This window comes from Centrocercus urophasianus, unplaced genomic scaffold (assembly GCF_019232065.1).
Source record: "Centrocercus urophasianus isolate 14NV4802_14NV808 unplaced genomic scaffold, USGS_Curo_1.0 seq_28, whole genome shotgun sequence".
Classification (NCBI taxonomy): domain Eukaryota; kingdom Metazoa; phylum Chordata; class Aves; order Galliformes; family Phasianidae; genus Centrocercus; species Centrocercus urophasianus.
The window spans coordinates 3913212-3939064 of NW_024884844.1; the positions used below are offsets into that span (position 1 = coordinate 3913212).

Below are 25853 nucleotides of genomic sequence, written 5' to 3' on the forward strand. Positions count from 1 at the left end.
CTCCATTCATCATTAATGACCCTACAAACAAGCTGGCTGGATGGCTCTTTTGTCTACACAGCACAGCTCAGCTGCAGTGCAGGCCCATAGTGTGCAAACCTGGAATACATCATCACCACCTCTGTTTTACAGCCTCACAACTGAAGTGCAGTAAAGCTTTTGCCCAGCAGCAGAGAATAAGGTTGGCTGCAAGCAAAGGGTCAACAGGAGGCTCCTCAGTATTGAGTGCTCTTCACCATCACTCTCCTCTCCTTCATACACCTGAAATGAAATCCACACAGCTCATTTCAGGTCTAGCTGTCAGCAGTCCTCACCAACTAACAGAGTTGCAATCTAAGTTTCATTATGCCATATTCTAAGTTTGCAAGATGTTGAGGGCACGAGTGGGGAACAGCAAGGCTTCGCCCTCCACTCGTTCCCTAAGAGCCCCAAGGTGCCAGAGGCAGCACCCACCAGGAACCACTGCCACAGCCACCAGCTCAGCAGCAGCCAAGCCCTTCCTGTGGCTCCTGAGCAAATTCACACAGGTGGTTTTAGGAACAAGGCCAACAGAGCAGTCCGGGTGCTTGAATCCTGCCAATGCACTTCTCCCTTCTTTAAGCATGCTCCTCAAGACCTCGGGGAACAAAGCATCATTAACCTGGAATGAGAAGCAGCTGCATGTGGTATTAAGCTCCAACACCTGTGCACCTAAGCAAGAGAAAATACCTTTTCCCCTCAGAGCTAATCCCTGTAAGGGTACTGCCTTCCCAGCAAGCATTTACTCCGGGAGAAATTCACTTCCCACTCAGTTCATCACAATCCAGCAACTCAGACAGATGTCTCTAATCCGTAACTGGAATCTTTAGAGATGCACACAAAACCCAGTCTGCAGTATTTCAGTCACGTTTTTGTATCTCAAGGGTTAAGTGATCCACCCAGACTTCTCCACACTGCTAAGAGTCTTTACCACAGAAACCTATGGAGAGGTCTTCATTCTTTTGGGACTAGACTTAAAACTTCAGAGAAACTATGCATAAAAAGAGTGTAAGAAATGACCTGGGGTTTCTTCCCTGCTGCAGCATCACTCAGCCCAACAGCCTCCTTGATGCAGATGGAGGAAGGCTCTCCCACCACTGCTGTGCTCCAGGAACTTATTCTCATCACAGCAGGCCAGTGAGGCTCAATAATAACCTGGAAAGCTCTGGGTTCTACGGTGAGCAGAGCAGCAGTGACAGGCTCCAGGAACTACACAGCCTAACACATCTGACAAAGCAAAAAAGGGAAGAAGTATCTCCACACAAAGTAGGCAACACCAAGAAAGAACCTGTATGTTATTTGCAAGCGCTTCTACATCTTCAGGGCAAGTATCCTGCACCGCTTTCCAGTCAAACCAACAGAACCTGAGTTTTGTAGCTCAGAAAAAGACTGGGGAGGAGAAATCTTAGAGAATAAAGTCAGAGAAAGCAGCCTGTTAGCTCCTGCCTAGCTCAGGAGCACGAGCAGAACACACACCCTCAGCAGGGCTGCAGGACAAGGATGCTGCTGGCTTTGGAAGTCACATCTTCCTGGGCTCTGGGCTGACACACAAGCTGCCTGGCCTGTGCCTCACTGATTTCCCAGCAAGCAGCTGGGGCCAGAGAGAGCAGAAGTACATTGGCCCATTTCCACATTTTTCTGTAGGACTGTCCTGCTACTTCATTTGTGAGCTTGGGACTACATGCAGCCTCCCCATCAGTGCCTGGTGATTAAAGACCATCCCATCAATATTTAAAGCAATCCAATCTCCTTGACAGAAGAAAGTACGTTTGTGCCAAGTCTATCATTAAGCCAAGTGAAAAGCTGCATGCTCAAGTGATGGGTTTAGCCATTTTGCTGGTTTGAAAATACTACCAGATCCTTTTGGATGAAAAGCAGAACTGAAAAAAAAAATAATAAATTAATCTCATCCTTCCAAAACTATTTTATTTTCCTTCTTTTGATCTAGCATCAAAGACTTCCAGGTTTCGCCTATCATTAACTATGGCAGTCAGAAACACAGTGCATCTCCAACTTCCTTCAGAATATGTCAGGGAAATGAACGTGCATTAAATATTTCCACATCAGATCTTGCAAGGAGAAGCAGAGGCCTTGCCTCTTACCAGGCAAGGAGTTTTTGTTTGTTTAATTACTGAACAGCTCTGGTGAAGGCCTGAGCTCTCAGACACCACTCAGCCTGAGGGCTCCAGGCAGACGCAGTTCATACCACCTTAGTCCACTACACAAGGCATGCTCCATCATCGCAGTCTGAGGCCCACCAAGTCTAGAAAACTACGCAAAGATGAACAGAGGAGGCTCGATGTCCTTCCTTTAGTGCACACAGACCACATACTGTTCTTTACTAACAAAAGAGCATCAACAAAACTGGGAGGCCAACAGATGCTCTGCAAAAGGAGCACTTTACCTCCCCTTGGCTCTTCCCTGAGCGCAGACACAAGCCTGCTTTCAGCAGAAAGTCAGACCTCACTGCATTAAGGAGGAAAGTAGCTGTGCAAGTCAAATGAAGAAAGCATCCTCCTTTTCAAGCTTCTTTTTAATCTTTTGATACCAGATAAAAGAAAAATAAGATCTTGCAGGTATGCAAGTGTTGCTAAAATGAACACTGAACAACAGAGGTTCAAAACCCAGACACAAACAAAAACAATATCCAAATACAGCCTAACTGTGTCAGCTGCAAACACAGGGAACCCATCAGTGAGCACAGTGATCCTGTGGCTCAGCCTCACCCGGGGGCAGCACCCACCTCCCACCCTGCTAAGCCTCAGCCCTTGATTGCAAGGAATACAGTGCACCTCCAACCCTGCAAGGATGAGGGCATACCATGGGTCCTGGGGCAATCCTCACAGTCCCTCAGCTCTTACATCTGCTGCAGAGCACAACTGCCCTTTGCAATCAAAGGCATAACTCCAAATGACAATCCAGTTAGCGATCCCAGTAAGTCAGTCACTCTTCTCCCTGCTAGTTACACCTATATTGATACTATTCAAGCCAAAGGAGATTGTCAATTTTCTCCAAAATAACCAAGAACAGAATACAGAATGTCAAAACAGCATTGTTTGGAAGCAAGGGAACAGCCTTCTCACACCACTGCTGGGAAGGGCAAAGGAAACAGCAAGGACATGGGAACAAAAACTCATTTGAAACAGTGTTATCTCTCATCAAGCCATACTAAAGAACAGAGCCAGAAAAGACCATGACCTCTTTACTCCTCCATTATTTGCACCAAAATCCGATTTTTAGAGGCAGAAGGGGCTCATTAGGTCAGTTAATCTGACAGCCTACACAGTACAGTTCATGGAATCCCAACCAGCTCCCTCTGCTCCAACACCAATTATGTTCTGTGAACAGAGCATTTCTTCTGGAACAGCATCGGGACTTAACCTGATTTAGGATCTTCATATCAAATAAAGGAAGATGAGAACTAAGAATTCTGTACAGCAATTTATTTTTTTTTAACAATACAACCGTTGCATATACCTCAGAAAAACAGACATGAGGATCCTCCACCCCACCAAGATCCACATGCAGCAGTTTCCAAACTTCTGAAGTGTACATTACCTTCATACCTCTCTGATAAGGCTATGGATTACTCCAGAGCAAATGCAAGCAAGCAGTGGTCTCACTTCTTTCTAATTATCTTTTATAGCTCCCTAAACAAGGATTTGAGCTCCACAGGCACCACAGGTGTCAAAGCTGCAGTACTCCATGCAGCCTGCACACGCACCAAGAAGGCTCACACTGTCCCCATATCAATTCCCATGGCAGTGTCCTCCCTCCCCCCCCAAAAAGCTGAACACAGAACAGCCACAAGTTTTCCCCATCTTCTATTCTGTACAAGCTTTATACAGAAAACATCATCTTTCACAAACATTCACAGTGCTATAGTAACTGGCATAAAAGATGATTTCTGATAAGCCCACATTTAATTGGCCATAAAAAAAAAAAAACACTGTTAAGAAAAGCAATGTGTTTTTACTTCAAAAAACCACCAGGAGTATAATAAGGAAACGCAGACTTGCAAGCTTCAAAAGAGAGTGGGAAAATCTTAATCTTCCATCACACACACCGACTTCTGTAACAAAGAAGCAAGTAGGATTTGATAACCCCAATTACTTATTAAAGGTTAGTGTGGAAGGAAGCATCTCCTAGAAACAAAAAGCCATAAGAAACAAAATTCAGACAAATTATCCTTATTAACAGATACTACTTCAAGACACAGATGTTATTTCAAGCATTTCATGTGTTAGCTGTGCTATTTACCCAAAGTGATGTCCCATCTCCAAACAGGCAGCACACGGGCTGTGCTAAGCAGCTGCTGGGGTCACTTTGAGTTTCTCCTGACTTCAGAGGCAGCAGGAGCTGGCTGTCAATGAAGCAGCAGTTTCCCATTGTCCCAGTCCTGAATACAGAAGACAGCTCTTGAGAATTTTCAGTTGCTGCTCAGACAAGTCTGGCTGCAGAGCTGTTTTCTGCATACACTCTATCATCACACGGCTGCTCTCACAACCCTAAGTGCCTGCCTAATCCCCACAGAGCAGCCCCCAGCAATGCCTCCTTTTCCCCTTAGCTTACAGATGCCACTCACCTACAGCTGCTGATCGCTTTTCAGTAAGTCAGAAGATAAACGGGCTGGAGCAATCTTCCTACCCTCCCCAGAGCATTTGCTGGCCCACTTCTCATCCCACTGAGCACCATCCCAAAGTCCTGCCCTCAGCTCTCCTTCCCTGTGTGCTTACTTCCCTCCTCAATTAAAAAGAGGCACACGACAACCTGTCCTCCTGCTCTGTTCTCCCAGAGGATATATGCCATGGGGAAGGCAGGTATCCACCCTCATCTTTTGCCACAAATCCACCATTTCTCAGACCAGCAGCTCCCCTCTTCCCAGTATGCACAATCTCCTGGCTCGTTCACCCTCCTCACATTCCCCACAGGACTTTCCCTGAGACTTCAGAGCTGCCAACACCACTTAGCCTGTGTGACAGCCAGATCTGAGACACGGCCTCACACACCACTCCCCACATGGTCTCAGTAGGTGTCACTTCCTTCAAAGCACAGCCAGAGCACAACACTGTATTGGAGCTGCAGCAGCACCAAATGAGGATGACAGTAGCAGGACCACCTCCGTCCCTCATCCAGTAATTATGCTGATGTAGGACCAACAACCCTGAGATCACCATAAAACACATTCCTGAAAAATCCTTGGGATAGATTTGCACTCAGGTTTTAAAAAGGAAATACAAAGGCACATTGCAGCAACTAATCCCAACTCTCTAACTTAAACTCCGTTCCCTTCATCTCGTTCCCCTCCTTTACAGTCACTCAAATGCTTGGGGAACCCATGAGATCTGCATGCCCAACATGACCAGCAGACATGGCAAGCAGCCTTCTTTTCAGACAGAAGTCATTAAAACACCTTTCTTCTGACCTCATAACAGAGCCACCACCTACAAAAGCATTTCCAAGTGATCTTCCATCTACACCACACTCTTCTGACCCAATTCCCATGCACTAATTCCTCCTGAAATGAAAGATGCCTGAACGAGCTGTTAAATACCATCACGAGCTGTTAAATACCATCAGCCAGCAGTACTTCAGCTGCAGCACACTGAAGGGTAAACATCTGGGATAAGACCACTCTGCTTCCTACTATTCACCTCCTTCTCAAAGAAGCAGGCCTGCTGAATATGAAGCATCTTTCCATCAGCACTGCATGCACACTTGAGAAACACTGTGTGGCTTTGACTTGATCGATGATCAGTTCTTTCACTGATGATCTAAGGCGGCTGGTAGAGCTCTCAAAATTAAGCTGTGCTATAATAAAAGTTAATGAATGTATGTATAGTAAACTAAGGGGAATGGTGTTTTGTAATGTGCATCAAGGAAAAAATTTGGTAGTTGCAGGAGTGAAATACAGCCTCAGTGTTAGTGCCCAACATCAGTACCCACTGCCAGCGACAGGAGCAGAACGTATGCACAGCCAAACCCTTGCAGGCCATGAACTACTCCAATTCTGTCTTAAGAAATTTCTTAAGTGCTGGAGATTGAAGGCTCTTGATAGAAGGAGTTCTGTACCACACCATTCTGTTGTCTGAAGTCCAGCCCAGCCTCAAAAGGCACACTTACCCAGAAACGCTTTAATTCTTTCACCAAGGACCTTCAGGAGAAGATCAGAAGTGACACATCCAGCTGATGCACTCTGCACCCAGGCACACTGAACTGCCTGCTCAGAGGTATTACAGCTGCCAAAAGAACACATTTCTTAAATCCTCTGAATTTCTACCCACCACAGTGAACAAAGCAATTCCAAGAAATTTCCAAGTCACAGAAATTACTGTAGAAATTGCTCTTTATAAGAATCATTTTTCTAAGTTTTCCTCAGAAAGAACAGACGTTAATGCTCAACAATTCACACACATTTAGATCAAAAAGGCAGTGATGTGGAGAACACGTACTTGTCCATCCCAACTCACAGCACTGGAAGAACAAAGCTGCCGGGTAGCTCAGCACATAGCCTATGTGGGTGAAGGCACAAGGAGATGCTACAGACCAGCCCTGCAAGCACCACCTAACAGCAGCTCTGCCTCAGCTCTGGTGTGCTGAGCCCATCAGTCACACATGCTTCAGCTAGCCCCCCAAAAAGCCAGCTTCCCTGCTGAGCTCTGCCTACTTCCCAGCCTTAGTTCCTCCAGCCTTCCTTCTTAGCCTTGCCCCTTTTCTCCCAGGGCTCCACACTCCCTCTGCTCCTCAGCCTCCAAGTCACCCAATTCTTCCAACATTCCAGACCTAAATTTCTCTTCCCATTCTCCTTTCAGCCAGCTTGTCCTCAGAGACTACATTAGTCTCCACTTCCACAATCATTAAAAAGCAACAGTAACAAACTCAAGAGTTAGCACAAGAGGAACAAATAGGGATTTCAGCCACTGGTGCTATGCCAACGTGGACCACCACCAGTGTCAGGACAGAAGAAGCCTCCACCCCACATGAGACACGTTGGGAAAGAGGCTTTCAAACTCAAGGCTGGGGAGTAACAGGCCTTGCACTAAACAAACTAATCTCGTATGTGGGAAACAGTGATCCTGCCACGCTTACACTGCTACTTCTGCAGAGGGAAAAAGTTCTTATTCTGGTATGTTGACTAGGGTGAGCCTTCACGTCACACCCTCATCTTACTCCAGTATTCCCACACATTGATGTTCTCATCTCTGAGATGTCTGCTCTTGCTTCCCCATTCACCTGCACTACATTTCCTACTACCCCCACCTTTAAGCAGAGGTTTTCAAAGAAGCACCGCTGCACTTTTCCTCACGTGTGCCCTCCTGCTTGGGAAAAGCACCTCTCTGATTTTCATGAAGCTTCCAGTAGACAGACGAAAACACCTGGAGACAACAGGACCTGCACAGCATGAAAGCAGCAGTTCTCTTCAAGACCAGTGAGAAAGCTCAGGTTCTGACGGGGGCTGGAGCTTGTGGAGGCTTTCAAAAGCACTGATATCTTATTCACAGCTCACAGCATTACACAGGCATTCACTTTCTAAAGACTTTTAGGGACAGATAAGGCAGAAGAGGTGGATGGTACACTACCTGAAAGGCCACCAATGCACACCTGGAAGAGAATCTCTATCCAGACGAAAGAAAAGAAAAACAAACACTGCAATCTGTAAGAGCAGGTACTTTCTAAAGCCTGTGCATACTTATAACTTTCCACACAACATCCAGAGAAGAGAAATTCCTTTTGGAGGCCAAGCAGCTCAGGCACACACGCCAAGAAGCACACCATGGCACCCTCCGTTCCTCAGGGCACAGCACTGCTACATTCCCTTGCATTTCTCAGCTAAATGAGCTACACAGATATCTTCTCCAGAGCCTTCTTCAATAAGCCAGAAGTACACTGCAGCACCCACCCAAGGACTTACTGTCCACTGTAATTAAGCAGACATAGGAATGTGTCCAGATATGCTGCATACCAGAGAACATCCCTTATACAGAGGGGTATAAGCAGTAAGGTGCAATGGGACCAACTGCATCAACTGTGAGCAAACAGGATTCTCTCCAAAACTTCAGTGTGCTTTATTCCAACGTGAAAGCCTCAGAATCATCTGTATTTATAACAGAAATACAGGAATTGCATTCTTGAAAACTAGGTTACATAAAACCTGGTGGTAGGTAAACATCAGGAAAAGCCTCTAAAATTTAGCTATAAATCATACCAAACAAGTAACATCCCTAAATGTAAGCACTGAATAAGCAAAGACCTAACTGTTAAAAGCAGGTATTTGCTACATGTCACTGCACAGACTATAACTTACTCCACTTGCAGTAAGGCTTCCAATCAGAGCCAACATGACTGCCACCTGCTATTAGTCAAAGAGGGAGCCATGAGAATACAAGGCAAGAATCACTACCTTCCAGTGGAATACAACTGTAACAAAGAGCTGCTATAATTAGTAGTAAGAGCTCATTTCTAACGTACAATTTACGGTAACTACAGAGACATCTCAAAGGTGCAACAACAAAACACACTGAATAGAAGCAACTGCAGGTTTTCCGTTTGCTGTTAGCCAATTCTCAGCCTCTCAGGCAGGCACAAACACAGCCCAAGCAAAGTGGTAGCATCAAGGTTAACCCTGCACTGCTCCCACTTCCCAGAGGAGATGCCCACAGCCTGTATGCCATGCCTACCCTGCACTACAGCAAGGGCACAACAGGACAGGGTTCTACCACCTCTTTTCACATTGTCTCCCCAAGTTCTCTCAAATAAACTATTTTTGGAGATGAAAAAGCTCTACTTTCACTTAGGCAAGAAAATTCTCACACTTAAAATTCAGGACTTGATCCTACAGACTTCTTCCTCTAGCTAAGCCGCCAGCCACGCTATTATCAAGAAATGATCTTGCTTTCTTCCATGCTCTGATAACTGGGACTCTGCTCTGGGTTGTGAATACTCAAATGCTGCTTTGTTTTAAGGTTTCACATTTGGCAGCAAACACAGTACCAAATGAGGAACAACAGAGCAGTCTCGTTAAAAATGAGATCTGATCCAGGAAGTAAGTAATGAACAATTTGTAGGTGGCAGCATTCACCTGGAGAAAATAGAGCCTGCTTGTCTGCACTGTGATCCACACCTCCCCTCCTGTGCTTCGGGGTCTGGTCCCAGAGCACACAGCACACAGATACAGAGGCAAATTATCCTGCAATCCTACAAGCTGGTCCCCGTGCCCTGCAGGAAATCTTACTTTTCAGGCTCAAAGGAAGCTGCTGCCAAAGGAAGGCGAAGCCAGAATCACTTATCTGAAAGGGAAAGCATCCCTGCTACACACCACTGAGTCCAATGGGCTGCTGCTCCAAGAACCAATGTAACTGCACTTACAGCCATGGACACTGAGCTTTTTTTTTTTTTTTTTTTTTTTAAACTAAGTGCCAGGATGAAATAAATGCATCCATTTGCATTACTACACATCAATGCTTTTTCAGTTAAACTATTAAGGAAGAGACATCAATGTATTTGTACCATGCATTTATCATTCATATGCTCTACACTCTCCCCCTAACTTGGAAATTCTTTAATAAATTTCAACAAACATCAGGACAATCACAGCATCAGATAACAAACTTGCATAGAGAAAAATATAAGGAAATGAGGCTTAACAAAGGCAACTCTGCTTGTAAAGAACTAAAATCAGACAGAGGCAGATAGATCCCACTTGTCAGTGGGATTACCAGTACGCAATTCTTCATACTGAAGTTCAAAGCAGGAGACAAGAATGGCTTTCTAAAAGAATTTGAGGAACATCTCACAAAGAAGACAGACCGCTGGTAGGTCCTTTCAGCTGAGAAACGAAGAGGCAGGGAAAACTGGTGTTGGTGAGGACACCCTTGATAAATATTTCTTTCAGCATCAAAAGGACAGAATAATTCCACCGAGCCATTTTAGAGGCCCTGCTCACATCACACAGCTTGCCAAAAATCAGGATGCCAGTAAATCCCACCCTGGCAACCAACCTCCAGTTCAGGTTACAGCCCCCAGGCACCAGTCCCAGTAGCAGGGAAAGCAAGGGCTCACAGTGCCTATGGAACACCGGGGAGCCTGATCACATACACACCTAACAGGCCTCTCCTCCATAAAGGCATTTCCATAGTGGCACTCAGGCACAGCATGAACAGTCTCTGTAAATCTCTGTGGGATTTCTAAGTACCCAAGCCAGCACACATTTTAAAATATTCATGCTTTTTCCAAAGTGTTAGCAGTTTCACATACTGCTCTACCAGAGAGACAAAGGACTGCAGTGGGCTTTCCCTGTAGTCATGGACAATCCTGTTATTTTATGATGTATTTTATAAACATACACTACTTATAAACTACTCCAAAGCATTACAGGAACAATCCTAAAACCAAATACATGTCTTACTCTCACCCATTCCTCTTTAAGAGTTTTCCAGTCCCTCATCTCACATCCAGCCTAAATTTACTCTGGCCCGTCCATACCCATCTGTTCTTGTGCTAACCTTGCCCTTTAGCTCCAACCGTTCGCCCCCACCCCACGTCCACCCCTCTGATGTGTATTTATAGACAGCCATCACACTCCCTCTCAGCCTTCACTCCACAAGCTAAGCAAGCCCTCAGCCTCCTCAGGCCAGCCACGCTCTCCAGCCCCCTGAGCACTGCACTGGCCCTTCCCTGCACCTGTTCCAGCCCAGATTCCTCCCCCAGCACACAGCCAGCACCGCACAGCACATTCCACAACAGGGCCCAATAAGGCCCAGCACAATAGCATTAGTGCACCCTTATCACCAAGGGACTAAATCCCCAATAATCTGCCTTTTCCACACAGGCATCAGCTGTGACCCTCAGGCTGCAGCCAGCTAATATACCTCCTGGCTTCCCAGGGGACAGCAAATCATGCCAGACCTCTGAAAAAGCCCCAGTGACAAGCACCACAGCACTGCAGCTGACACACTACACTAGCATTAAAGGAATAGCTTTGTCCTCTCGATTTAGTAACTGTGATGGTGGCGAGACCCCGGGAGGGCTGGCTCTGTCTGCCCTCACAACCCAGCACCCCAAAGCTAAGGGCAGGTCAGCACACAGCCTGAATGGCAGCTGCTGCAGTGCACATCCCAGCACTAACACCCAAAGTGAAAAGGGACTGCAGCAGAAACCAGAAGAGGGGGCTCAGATCCACAAGCCAGATGGATTTACAAGTGAGAGCACTCAATGACCACCCAGTGTGAGCCCCAGAGAGAAGAGACAGGAAACAACACAGACCTTTGGACTGACCCTACCCAAATTTGTGCCATTACAAGAACAAATTCCTCTCCTATTTATTTCAACATGGGGGCTCTTCATGCTCCCTAGGGATTTCTGTGGCTTCTCACTATTCATATTCCATTTCATAACATGTTGGTGAATAACTGAAAGATCCTCTTGTCTGCACCACTTGGGATCACAGGCTTATCTGTTGTTGCTTTACAGGAGCACAAACACGCCACATAAACCACTCAGAAAAACATTACCACCCCACTGTCCAGTTCCTGCCATTCCAGGTGCTAGAGGACAATCCAGAGCCACTGCTACCTAGGAAGAGGGGAAGATGAATCCATAGGAAAGTTCTCAGTGCTGATTTGCTACAGCTGCCACACAGAGCAGTGAGGGTTAAAAAAGCAGCCACAGATACTGCACACACACAGAGGAAAAACAGCCCTTCAGCTGGCCTGGGAGCTGCAGGGAAATAACTTCAATGCCTACAGGAAAATGGATATCCTGGAGCCAAGCCTCTGCTCTTTCCTAGGTTTCAGGCAGGATAACCCACCTATTAGCAGCTTGCCAACACCAGCATCTTAAAATCAGGGCCATATACTGCAAATACAGGTGAAGCCCATTGATTTTTTTAGCCCTTGCTTTTCTCCCCACACAAGAGTTGGAGTCAGACTTCATTTCTGCAATATGAATGCATACATTCAGGTACAGATCTCAAAACCACTCTTGGTGGCCCATTTTCTCACGTCTGTTGGACGTCAGAATAATTCCAGTTCATCTTCCTTCTTATTAGGAGTTACCTCTCCACAGTAAAGAGGTTTTCTGGAGAGAAACCATTAAATAAATGCAGCTCTCACTGATGTTCACATACCCCTCAGCATCCCCAAACTCACCAGCTAACAGCTGTTTGGAAACCCTTTAACTCTTTCCTTCTTCCCCAGATGCCAAAGACTCCTTTCTCTGTGCATTAAGTATTCAACAAAGCCCACCTACCAAATTACCACCTTAGTCCATAACCACGCTTGAGAATTGCTTCCTTCAATCAGGACTTTTTCCACTGAATTTCTTCTAAAATAAACATGGTATAGAGAACAAACGTATGCCTACAGTGAACAACCATTCATCAGCTTAAGTAACTCTAATGGATGCCACTTTAAACTAAGCCTGCACCATCTGTTCTACCCCTCAATTAGAGAAGCCAAAAACATTACTCAATGCAGAGTTTAAGAAAGCCAGCTAATTTATGTAAGTTTTCCTTCTCCTCAGCTCGGCGAAGCACGCTCTTGTAACATCTGATATGCAGACAGATGAGAAAGGAAGGCTGCCTTCTCTAACATGATTATGAGTTCTGTCAGTGGAAATAAATTTCCCTGCAATACTTCACCACGTGTTTCACTTTGTTATCTCTGTAAGCAACGAAAACCTTCAGGAGGCAGAGGAATCAAATCAGGAGTCCCACACACAGCCAGAGCAGGGCACAGCTCACATCCTGACAGACTTGTCTATGTGCCGGGTTCACCTGGGAGACCTCTGAGAGACAACACCTTCAGCCACCGACCAGGCTCTGTTACCATAGCCAGCTCCTCATGTCTCTTACAGGCCAACCTGCTGGGTACAGAGCATGACTCAGACCAAGCTGATCTGGAGCAAAGGGATTGTCCCATACAAGGGTAAGAGGATCCTCCCCCTGGCAAGTGCACTGAGTACAGCAGCACCAAAATGATGATTACTTGATTAGAATAAAAAGCAACAAATCTCATAAAGTTCTTTACCTATTTTCACTTCAAACTACCCTCCCCTGCCATTTTTTACTGCCAAACACCCTCAGCCCACTTCCAGAAGCACAAACACCACTTTAAGATCTTAGATGCATTCCTCTGCATCCCACCACAAAACATCACTGGTTCATCAGTCTGGACACAGAGGAAGTCACACTGGCCACAAATGCATTTATCAGGAGATCCTGTACCTACTTGACAAGAGTATACAAGAGTATACACTGCTGCAAGCAGCTCAAAGTAAGGTGGTCTATCAATGACTTCTGCTGATTTCAGCATCCACCCCTTGCTATTGGATTGGGAAGGTAAGACAATACACTGAAGCCCCTAGTATCACCACAAGTCCCACAGCACATGCCACAGTGCAGGCTTTAGCTATTCTCAAGTGAAAGAGAAGATGGCATTATCTCCTGTCTAGTGCTTCACAAAATACTGTCAGGTTAAATAAAAACAGCCTACAAAAACACCAACGTCTCAAACTGTCAGCGATGGTCATGATTTACACAGCTCAAACCAATGACAAAGACAACTCAAGCCCCCCTGTAAAGGCACAGCAGCAGCTGAAGCTCCCTTCAGAGCAAACTGAGCTGAACTGTGCCAGAGATGTCACATTTCACAGCAGCCTGGAGAAAAGTTACCAGGAATATAAATACAGGCACTAAAACAAAAAAGGGATTGGCACATTGAGATGAAACATCAGCTGGATATTAAAAAAGTATCACTTAACTCCAGGTAGTCTGCTTGTCCCACTTAAAAGCTTCACATACTCGATTACATCCATTTACTGAGAAAACAGTCTCCAGAAACTTGAGATAAGTCCATGTTATGGTTACTAAAACTTACTGAATGAAACCAAATGCCACCTATAGAACATGAGTGCAATCACTCCAGTACAGAAGTACCACTGTTTTGCTCCTGGATAATGAACACTGCCATGGACATGGTGGGCTGTAGTTCAACGGAGAAAAGAAAAAACACAACCTAAGTGTGACGCCAAAAGTGCAAAGTACTGCGCAGTTCTGCAGTTCACATCAGTTCATAAAGCCTAAGCAAATGTCACATTACACAATGTCAAGTTTACTCTGTTTGTGTTGGCAAGAGCAGTTTCCACCAAGAAACATGGAAAGAAAGGCAGGTAGCGAGAAAAAGGGGAATGAAAGCTCTCAGGAAATTGCACAGACAACTTTTGTTAATGACAGCAGATTTCTTCGCGTGCTCAGCCAGAATGGATCCACTGGCTTTGGGTTTTTGGGTTCTGTATGCCAAACAGCTTTGAACACAGTAGTTTGTTGACAAACAAGAAAAGCAGACATGCAGCCCCGCAGAACACGTTGGCCAAGATGCATCATCCTCACAGCTACCTTTCAATCAAAATTTCTATTAAAAAGTTTAAAGGAATCTGAGGATGTTCTGCTCCAAAGTACTCACAACCCACACAGTCAGTCTTTCCCTCACTTCTACGTGCAAGAGCTCCAGTATAACTCTTGTTAATGAGCTTCACCATCAAGTCTGTAGGAGGTTTTACTCCCAGATTTTTCTGGACTTACCAGAAAATACCAAAACCTCTTCCCTGTAACAACAGCCTAAATATCCTACCAGCCTTGTCAGCATGCCTGGGAAATGACCAGGACACAACTTTTCCAAAGCACAGCTGCAAACCCCTCCTCAGTAAGGAAACTGCAGACAAGGGATCAGAAGCAGCATGACAGGGATAACAAGGCAGCTGAGTTTAAATCCCACTGCTCACCCACTACTGTGGATGCAAGGTTGTTCAATTCAAGAGAACACGCTCATTACCTTTCCTGAGCTAACTGCAGTAGATCCAGCAGTACTTAAATTATCTCCAAAAAACATTTAGCAAGAATTAAGGACAGTATGAAAAAGCAAAAAAAAGCAAAGGCTGTATATATGTGTGTGTGTGTGTGTGTGTGTGTGTGTGTATATATATATATATATATATATATGTATACATATATATATATATATATATGTATATATATATATATATATAAATATATATATGTATATATATATATATAAAAACCAGGTGTATATATATATATGTAGATACACACACACACACACACACACACTTGCTTTTCGCCATTTTTATTTGGCAAGAAATCATCCACACTGTCAATTAATGGGATGATCAAAGCATCCCACAGACAAACAAGATATACAAAGAAATCAGGATATCACAGAGTACAAACACCCAAAATAAATCTGGTTTACTGAAGTGTAACTGCCATGAATCACAGAATCACACAGAATCACCCGGGTTGGAAGGGACCTCAAGGATCATGTAGTTCCAACCCCCCTGCCTAGCAGGGCCACCAAACAATCCTTAATATCATATCAGCAATCAGCTCCCAAGAAATGGGACCAGGATGGTTGACTCAGTGTAGCGATCAGCTTGCAGAACAGCATATTAAGTACAGAACAGCATATTAAGAAGTACACAACTTCCACTTGGATCAAGCATCACTTGGAATTCAATTACAACTAAAATCTTCATTGTAATTTGACAAGTCTTACCTTATAATTGCTGGAATTCACCCAAGAGGTGGCCAGTCCATCAACCATTTTATCCAGCATCGTCTGATCATGTTCCAGATCAGCTGACTTCTGTTTATCTGAGAAGTAATCTATCAATTCCTGACCAACCTGAAGTCTCTTCCCAACATCCTTCTGCAGCACCTGCGCTAAGCAGTACTCCATACTGGGCTCCATAGTGTCTCAGAAACACAGCACTAACAAAAAAGCTAGAGGGCAGACAGTCCAAAAAATCCCTCTATGAATGTACGCAGGAGGTCACTTCTTTATTCAGTGAAGGTTACTGAGGGCCTGGGTTTCAAAGATGCAATTCTGAGAATGGCAACAATGCAGCATGTGTGTGTGAACAGCAGCTGGCAGGATATTAAAAGTCCAATTTAAATAACTAGTGATAGATGAAGCAATGAGCAGTGCTGTACTGTTGGGTCTGCAATAATTCTCAATTCAGCAGTCCATTCTGAAAGAAAAAGAACAGTATTATAGGTTAAATTAAGAACAGAGGGAAAAAAAAAGATTGAAAGCATGTCACAAAATGGGTTATTCACATACAGCTGCAAAGCTGTGATAAGCTGGATATGAGCATTGTTCTATTTTAAGGAATCAGACAAGGTAGGTCAAGACAAAAACCTCTGGTTATTCTTCACCACAACAGTTAGCCAGCAGATCCCCAGCAGCAGCTTTAGTGACAGACAGCAAACCTGGGCCTTAAGTAAGAATTAATAATATTCTTCCAAATACCACCACCACCATTCATCCACAAAAGAAGAGACAAAAGCCTTATGCAGGCCATCAGGAAAACACATCTGTTTTAAGGAGTGAAAGCAGGAAGGCATCTGGATCCTGTTTGTACCACAGGCCACCAGCAGTCAGTGCCACCAGCTGCCTGCAGGATTCAGCTCTAATGCTGGGCTCCAGGAACCTAAAGCAAGCAGTTTTCAAATACCCGATGCTCAAGCTTCTTCCAGGCTGAATCCTGACACACCAAAGCACAGACCTAGGAAAAAGCAGTCTGCTGCAATAGCATAAGCAGGACTCAGCCAGCAGGGCCTGTGGCTTCCTGAGAACCACAGCCACGGAGAAGAAAGGCCAGGACAAATTTTGCTGCCATTCACAGGCACAGCATCTTTTTTAAAAAGAAAGTAGTTGCACATCTCAATTTGGCTATGCTCCCCAACATCTGAAGTTCTCTTCTCCATGGACCGCATTATAAGCTTTTTTTCTTTAGGGTTTTTCCCAACCTGCAGCCAAACCATCCCATCCAGGCACAGACCTCCCAGCTGTCCTCCACCAGCCCACGGTTCCCATTGCATCCATGCTGCTTCTGAAGCACTTCCTCTTCCAAGTTAGCACTTTTAGTTAGAAGAGGATAAAAACCCTGTATACCTTTTTGTTTCCAGCCTAATAATAGCCAGAACTTGACGTCTGCTCTGCTTTCTGCACCACAACAAGGAAAGCAAGCCAAGCTCAGTATGAGGCAAGAGGCTGTGAAGCAGACACCTGGTTCAATACACTATTGGAGGGAAGCAGGAGGCACACGTTCACTAATTGGAAGCACTGGGGCTGCAATTCCAAATACCTTCCATTTGAGCAAACAAGGCCTTCGCTGAAGCTAATAAAAAACAAAGCAGGTCTGAAAGCAGATGAGATGCTCACAGAATCCCTTGTCTGGAAGTAAAAGCACAATTGTACAGCACGCTGTATCAGATCATTATCTCCCCTCCATCCTCCCTGGCCACATTTGCACACTGCTGCATCCCACAAATGCCACTCACAGCTCCAGAGGCAACAAGCGAGTTTGGGATCTAGAGCCTGCAGCTCTACTGTGGCTGCCCACACCAGCTGCACCACTACTCACCAGGAAGAGCCCCTAGAGTACGGATTCCCCCTGCCCAGCCCTGCAGCTCAAATCCCCACTGGCTGAAAGTGATCCAAACTGGTTCTGTACAGCCAGGGACATACCTGAGCCAACTGCCTGGCAAGCCCTGCCATCAACCAGAAGGGTTGCTTCATGCCCTTAGACTGAAATCCCTTCTCACCAGCAAAACCTGACGCTCTGGAGCAGCAAGGAAGCATCAGCTGCATCTGCACAGCACCTGGGGCTTTGTCAGTGCCATGGGAAACGACCAGAATACAACTTTCTGCTTGCTTCTGATCAGCACACCTTCCTGAGCTGTCCAGAGAGCATATCAAAGTCTTATTGTTTCATAAAACCTATTTATCTACCTATTAAGTAGGAAATACAATCATGTCTTCTATTACTAGCTTCTCTGTCAGACCATAGCTAAGACCTCGATTTCCAGTTCTGTAATTGTCAACAACAGCTCAATCAGCACTCAAAGTCAGAGCAACCCTTATTTTTTCCTTTCTAAATGAGACCCTGGTTCCAAACTAGCAGAAAGCCATACCTCTCCTTACTACTGGAGCTGCAGTTTGTCCATTGTGTCAGCTCAGCACCAACTGAAATACTCCGATCTCTCCCATCCTTACAGAACACAACAAATTTCTGGCAGCCAACTGCAAACAAGTGATAGTTTTAAACTGATCTTGACAAAAAATTAAAAGAAAAACCACTCCCCAAAATGGCACAGGGGAAGAACTGGGCCACTTCAATCACAAAAGCACAGAAGTCTTCCACTGAGTCTCCTCATCTGTGCCTCTGAATACCGGCCCATCCCTGCCCTTCAGCATGGGCTGGCCCTGCTGCTCCTTGCTCAAGGCACTCCTTACACCAGAGGGCCCTTCACATCCCGCACTGCCTGTCTGAAACATCCCAAGCCAGCTGTGTGACCTGCTTCTGGATTCCACGAGCTGCCCACTTTCAACAGGAGACCTCTGTTAAAATTAGGTCGGTGTGGCGAGGAAAGCCCCCTAACTGCTCTTAACATGGAACCTGCTTACACCTGAAAATTAATTCAGAATCCAGGAGGGTGTGAATGACTGACTTACCACAGAATAGCCATCTCTGATTAACTTCACACCAACAAGTCCCAGCACATCCAACAAGCCATTAGGTGCCCACAGGGCCGTGAGAAAGAAACAGCCAAACTTTCAAGCCTTTCTTCTATGTGGTTTTCATTTAAGAGTATGTAAGTCTGTGCCTACAAGCAGAGAGCAATCTCTTAAGTGAACTAATTTAAGCAAATTTCAATAAGAGCTCCTAATTTTTTTTAAGACACTTGAAGGAAAACATGGGACCAAGATTACAGTGCATTACAGAAGAACAGATGGATGTTATGGACTCAAGGGCTGTACACTACAGAAGACCCACTGCACACGATGGCACCGCCTCATCACATGCAGGAGAAAAGAGCCACAGACACCTTTAAATCCTGAGGCAAACCTGAGCAGTAAGTCAAAAGGAAAGGCTGGTGGCTGCCTAGCATCTACCAGCCAACAGGTGTTCAATTTGCACCTTTAAAAAAAAGCTTTTCTATACATGAGGAAGCCTGCTAATTACACCCCTTTCCTCACAAGAGCAAAAAGTACCTCATGAGAAAACCAAGACCCAAACTCCAAAATATGAACTTCCCAGGCAGCAGAGAATGCGGCAGCTGCATCTCAACACACCTGAAATGGATCTGGCAGATACTCCACACATAACAAACTCTGGGAAACACAAACTCACAATCTCAGCCCCAGGAGGCCACTTCTTTTCCTGCAGAATCTCATCACCACTGGTTGTGGGCAGCCATTGTTACAGGACACAACTGTTTCAGGCTAACATTTGAAGTACCACCTCTTCCCCTGAAGCAGGGTCACACAGGCTTGGAAACCAACAACTCAGTGGCACAGATCACGTGCATGGATGTTTCAGAAGAGCTGTGAACGCAGGCTCTGGAGCACGGTCCTCCAGCTATGCTTGCAGCTTCTAACAAGATTGACAATGTCAGGATGGAGGTTAAATAATGCGAGGTGGGAAGGGAGAACATCCCAACCACCCCAGCTCTGCTACTGCAAAAATACAGCTCCTTCTTTCACTACCAAGCCATGAAAACTATGCGCTTAACCAAAGCCCCTGCCAGCAACACCTACATTTTCCATCAAGAGCTATCCAGCAGAAAGTCATTAGAGAGGCTTAAGTGTAATGCCAGCTTGGAGCTCTCCTCAGTTAAAGGAGAAAGCTGACAGCCTGAACAGTAGTATCAAAGCTAAGTAACTTCAGCCTATCACCATAACTTCACCAAAGCTGCCACAACTCACAGCAAAGCAATTGGAATAAGTCAATTCAAAGAGTAAAAAGGAAATACTCGTTACCCAAGATGCACCCACTTTCATGCCATCGCATAAGCCAACAAAGTCTTTCCAGTGCATAGCAGAATCCCACTCACTCCAGACCAACCCCCCTGCTCTTACCACCATGTTGAGTTGGCACCTTCCAATTATATGGGCACCTTCACACACTGACACCAGTGCAGGTCACAAGCTCCCACTGAGCCCCCAACACAGCTACCCAGGAGCTCATAGCCAGCAAAGCTCCCTTGTCCTCACAGGTCTTTCCAGCCTTTCCTGAAGGTTCCCCTGCCTGCTTCCAGCTGTAAGCTGGTCTTCTCAGCAACTCCCAAACCAGACAGCCCTTTCTGCTGCAATGTTTTGTACATGGTGGGGTGTAGCAGAGCAGCTGTATGAGTAACACAGCAACACAGGAGTGCCAACCAAGCTCCGTCACAGGTCTCGGGACATAACTGCATGCAAGATTCAGCTTAAATTTAGTTCAAGGTACATGAGACAGACTGTCTTGAACCTTGACTTTCCACAGCAAAGAGCAACTCCTCCCAATCTCCACCCCAGTCAAATGCAGCAACTCTTCAGGTAGCTTTTATCAGCTTCAGCAGCTGAGCACTGCAGGAGGGCTGTGCCTGGTCTCAGCAGCCAGAGCCCTGGGCATGCTGCGTGCAGAGGCACCTGGAAACCATGCCCTGCAAAGCCCAGACAGGGCCCATCAGCATGGCAGCTCAAAACCCAGGCTCTGCAGGAAGGGAGGTCCTCTTCAGCCTTCCATCTCCTCTTTCTCCTTATGGCCCTCTCCACATCCTGCCCAGGGGGCTTTGATATCAGCCCTCACAAAGCAGGACACTCATTAAGCACCCAACTGGACCTGCTCCTCCCTACATATGCAAAAAGCAGCAGTTTGCAGGAGACGCCCACCCAGCACTTGGCACGGAGGGGCTCTCCCTTCTCTTCACCTGCCTCCATATGTAGGAGATAATGTTTATTTGGTGCCCGGGGGTATTTCACAATCACTGACTGCTTTAAATCAGTAATTAGTGCTGCCTTGTACTTAAACCTCCCCCTAATCCAGTGATCCTCAGAATTCCAGCCTAACAACTCTTGCTCCTCTAAGGAGGAGCTGGTCACCAGCGGAAGGGGCAGCTCCTCTCCCCTTGCTGTAGTGCCTGCCAGGTGCCCTGGACCCAACAGCACCAGCTGCACTAAGGCAACTCCTCTGCAGCCCTGCTGCTGGGCTCACCTGCAGAACCACCTCTGGCTGAAGGCTGCTGGGACCCTGCTATGTACCAGCTGTTCTTCAGGCTTGCTTGGAGTGTATGAAGGGGCTTTGTCTTTGAAGAAAAGACAGTAACCAACCCACACCAGCACACAAATTCACTGCCACAAGCAAAATCAAGGCAGATTTCCAGAATGAAGTCTGAAAGATTTCCAGGGCTTAAGCTAAGACCCTGCAGCCCCCCTGCAATTCTTCCAGGACAGATGCCAGCTGTGAAAGTTGCATTACACTGCCCTGCGTAAGATAAGCTTTTAGACAGCAGGCCCTCTTCTGTGCCTCCATAAACGTTTGCACTGCTGCCTCAGCAATGGGACAGCTCACAAAGGTGCTGATTTCAGCGAGGCCTCATCAATCTCCAAAAACATCTCTGCAGCAAGCCCAGACTACCTGCAGGCTTACAACCTCAGCGTGCTCCCAGTGCCTGGCACTACGGAAACCACTGCACTGAGCAGGAGCCACTCCTCCAGAGCACGGCAGGAAAACACACGAGTTCCAACAGCCTTTGTTTTCCTAATACAGATCTCCCCTAGTTTCCCCTCTTCAAAATTAGCACTGACTCTGGATGATATCCAGCCATACAGTTACAGTACTTTAAAATGGAGGTGTCTGGCTCCCTTCCTACCACAATCAAGTGCAGGGCAGTTTCCCAGCACCAGGCTCTAAACCTCGCTCCGTCCTCCAGCAGCAATGAGATCTGCTGGAGAAATCTGGAAAGACAACACTTTCACCTGAAGCCTTGCTGGACTGTGAAGCTTAGCAGCTGTGCAAGGTTTGAAAGTAAAACATCACTAAAAATGAGTGGCGTCCCATTCATTCCCCGCTCACCAGGAGCACTCACACAGGACCAGGGACTTCCAGAACACATCTGAGTCCTGCAGTCCCTACCTGCACTGCAATAAATGAAGTCTCATAGGCTCAGACCACTAATTTACATGATCTTGGAGATGAAAAGCATTTCTTAATGTAAATGAGAGAAAAGGTGGGAAAATACCAAGAACCTATTTTGCAGGCAGGAATGGGGCAGAAATTCATTGCCTTTCCCAGAGTCACTGGGAAAAAAGTCTGCAGCAGAAGTAGGAACCAAGGGCCAGATAGCACTATGGGGAAATAAAACCCCACACTACCACATGCTGGGTACAAGATCCGGATAATCTAGTTCTAAGAGATCAGTGGGGTTGTGGTAGAAATGCCATATTCCACAAATCCTCCAGGAGCCTGTTATCCCCAGCAATACATAACTGGTTGGAGGCACAGAACACAGAGGTAGGCTTTTGTGTGCCAGCCCAAGCCAGAATCACCCTGGCAGCAAGTAACAGAGAGGGAAGCCCCAGTGCTCAAGTGCCTGCTTGTGAAAACCATCATTCCAAGGCACTGGTACTCTGAACACACACACACACACACACACACTTCAAACTGAGCGAGACATTCACTCCAGCAGGCCTAGAGAGAGCCTTCAGCACTGTGGAATGGGGCACCAGCAGATCCTAAGTTAGTCACTTTGCAAAGTTCATTTTTGTCCTGGGCTCTAGAGACAGCTCAGCGACTGCTGCTATAAGAAGCCACCTGCAGAGGAACAGGCGCACCTATGAACCCTCCCTGCTGCTTAGCATCACCCTGAAATACAGGTCAGAACCAAACTCCAGCTGGACCAGATCCCTGCTTCAGCAAACCACCCTTGGTTCAATGCAGATTTCTGAAAGCTCCTGGAATGGAAAGCACCTGCAGGCAGAGCTGAGAGAAAATCCCAGCCCAGACGTGAAACACAAATGCTGCTGTTTATCAGTCTGCTGGCAGGGCAGGCAGGTCAGACGCTGTAAGATCTGACTTCCAATAGGCTACTGATGATGATGCCTTTTTAACATGTCTATGACAGAGCCAGGTATTTAACAGCTCAAAATGCCACGGAACTTGTTGAGTTTTTAGATATCCAGCTGTGCAAAAACTCTTAATTAGCTCACTTCAGTGGTTCAGACAGCTTTAAAGACTGATAACAGGTTGGCCCAACAGACAATACCCAAAACACTGAAAGAGCTATAAAGAAACATGCTCTAAACTTCTGCATAGGCCAATGAGAATGAAAAGCAACGTTAGTGCTAAAGCTGAGGCTGTTCTGCATGAGGCTGCCACAATCAGTAACCATTCATCAAAGAAGAAATGAACCCCTTTCCCCACATGCAGACTTTGTTTACAATTTAGTGGAGTTTGAAGAAATCAATAAACAAATTGGTTTCATCTACTAACTCAGCTGCACAATTTTTTGATACTTGTCAGCATTTTTAACACACCGACAAGAGCTGCTGGAAGGTGCCCTGGCCCCTTCAGGATCCAGGAGGGAGCTTCAATTTGGCGCAGATGAGGCTATGGATGCCCCATCCCTGCAGGCATTCAAGGCCAGGCTGGATGTGGTTCCAGGCAGGTCGGTGACCCTGCACATAGCAAGGGGGTTGAAACTAGATGATCACTATGGTCCTCTTCTTCCCAGACTATTCTATGAAGACTGCAAGCCCCAGCCATGGCCCAGCCATGATGATGAGAGGCTCGGAGTGACACATGTGCCTGAACCAAGTAACCTGAGGCCAGACAGGCACCCAAATGGCAGCTCTCTTCAAAGCCACAATGCTCTGCCATCTGCCTGTACAATGGAGTGGGGAGATGTGTGGATGCCCTTACTGCATCCATCAGAATATTTTTATGCCCAGCCTGTTTCACACTTTCTATTGCAGTACAGCATGACAAACTAACTCAAAAGGTTGTGAAGGACAAGATTTACCCCAGTTTGTAACTCACCACAGCACCTGGACCTGCTGTCACCACCCACCCTCTGACAACCTGCAGCCCCAGAACTAAGGAACTTGTGGAAAAAGGAATACAACATTTCCATTTTGTTCTTTAAACATCTGACAATCCTAACAACTACAGCTATAGCTCAAATTTAAGGTTCTAACAGGACTTCAGAGATGAAGTGTTGGAGGATCAGCTCACTTGTTCACATACATTCTCTGCAAGTGTCCCTCTAGGGAATGTTAAACAAATAGAGAAACCCCTCCTGGCCCACAAGCACAGTTGTCTCACTTTCAGCACCGTATGATGCCAGCCAAGTGAGGCAAGGACTGAGTGTTCTTCTTGGAACACAGACATTTTTGAACCTGTCTAATCAATTGCAAGCATTTCACAGGAATGCTGCACACATCCCTGTAGAAAAGAGATCCCATTTGTGCTGGCAGTCATTTAAAGAATAAAAAGCACGACTATGAAATAGAGGCTCACAGTGACACAGACATTACCCGGTCCCTCTGGTAACTTCCAGACTTGTCCCACTAACCGATGGGATTCCACGGTGAAAAGAGGCAAGAGCTGGACTCGGCCAAGCCCAGCGCTGCAGCACAAAGGCTCATCCCATACAGCAATGCTGCTGCAATAAGGAATACCCTGAACGTTGCAGTGCTGTGGTTCCACCCTGCTCGTGGTTCACTCCTTGACTCTATCAAAAACTCCACTTTTGGAAGTTCCCAAACCCATCCATCCCAGACCTTTCCAGCAAACCCTCATTAAACCCAGGTCAGGACCCTGTATAAACAACTGTGCTTCTGATGCCTTTGGGAACGACTGTTTGAACGGCGGGCTTGTACTATGGAGCATCAAGCAACGACATTCGGCTTCCTCTAACACCAGCGCCCACCGGACGCCGCCAACAGAGGCAAACGACAGAGACAACTCATCAAAAGAGGTAGAAAAACGTTACGGACTATTAGGCTCCGATAACAAAATGGACTCCAGCACATCTGCACGAGACGCTGGCACACCACCGGGGCGGAGACCGCGCCTCTGCCCTACCGGCTCCAGCTTGGCACGCGCTTCTCTTACGGGTTCTCTTCTTCACCAAAGCGCTCCGACCGACGCGCGCAGCCCGCCGTGCCGGGGCGCTGCCGGGGAGCGCCGCATACAGCGCGGGGCCTTCAGCTCCCGCCCGGAGCCCGCGGAGCGGCGCAGCCTTCCCTTCCTTTCCCTCCCCTAGCGCTGCCGGGGGCGCGCGGACAGCGCCTCGCGCAGGCAGCGCGGGGCCGCGCGCAGCGACGAACAGCAGCGAGGGACCCTGCCCAGAGCCCGCATCTCCGACCGCCCGCGCGGGATGCGCCTAACGATGGCGGGGCTCTTCGTGCCGATCCCCGGCCCCGAGCCCACGTTCCAAAGGCGTTCGATTCAATAAAGCGCCGCGCACACAAAAGGGGCGGAAGAAGCCCCGACCGCCCCCCCGCTCCCCGGCCCTCCGCGCCCCCCGGCGCTGCCCTCGCGCGAAGCTCCCCCGCGCCCCTGAGGGAACCGGCCCCGGCAACCGCCGCCCCGCTCCCCTCGCGATCGCACTCCTCTCACGGCCGTTACCTGGCGGTACGGCGGGGCGGGGGCCGGGCGGGCTCAGTGCCGGCGGCGGCGCCCGCTGCGCTGCATGGCTGCGCCCGCCCCGCTGCCACGGGAAGAATGGGAGCCGGCGCGCATGCGCCAACCTTGCCTCACGGCGCAGGTGCGGCACCGCCCCGCGCCTCTAGAAGGCTCCCGGACGGGCAGCGCGCATGCGCAAGGGGGAGCGCGCGTCCATCCCTCACGCGTCTCTACCACAGAGCGCGAGGCGGTGGCTGGAGGGAACGCGCCTCTCACCGGTCTCTATGGTAAGGCGGGGCGGCGGTGAGATCAGTGCGCGCGGCGCGCATGCGCGAGGCCGGCGTTCTAGCGGCGGCCGTGGAGGGCCG

The 25853-nt window shown here is 47.2% G+C and overlaps 1 protein-coding gene across 7 annotated transcripts in view; it reads right to left on the minus strand.

The window, feature by feature from the left end:
• CLASP1 (cytoplasmic linker associated protein 1) overlaps positions 1-25521 on the minus strand; it is a 153297-nt gene extending 127776 nt beyond the window's left edge. For 6 of the 7 annotated variants that reach the window (XM_042827034.1, XM_042827031.1, XM_042827033.1 and 3 more), the window contains exons 1-2: positions 25489-25521; positions 15588-16062 (exon numbers count right to left, since the gene is read on the minus strand). In XM_042827034.1, the coding sequence (XP_042682968.1) occupies positions 15588-15782 (195 nt within the window). In that variant the 5' untranslated portion in view covers positions 15783-16062; positions 25489-25521. Of the gene's footprint in view, positions 1-15587; positions 16063-18551; positions 18685-25488 lie in introns of those variants that run through there. The other variant, XM_042827029.1, reaches the window with a different exon arrangement.
• Positions 25522-25853: the final 332 nt, after the last annotated feature.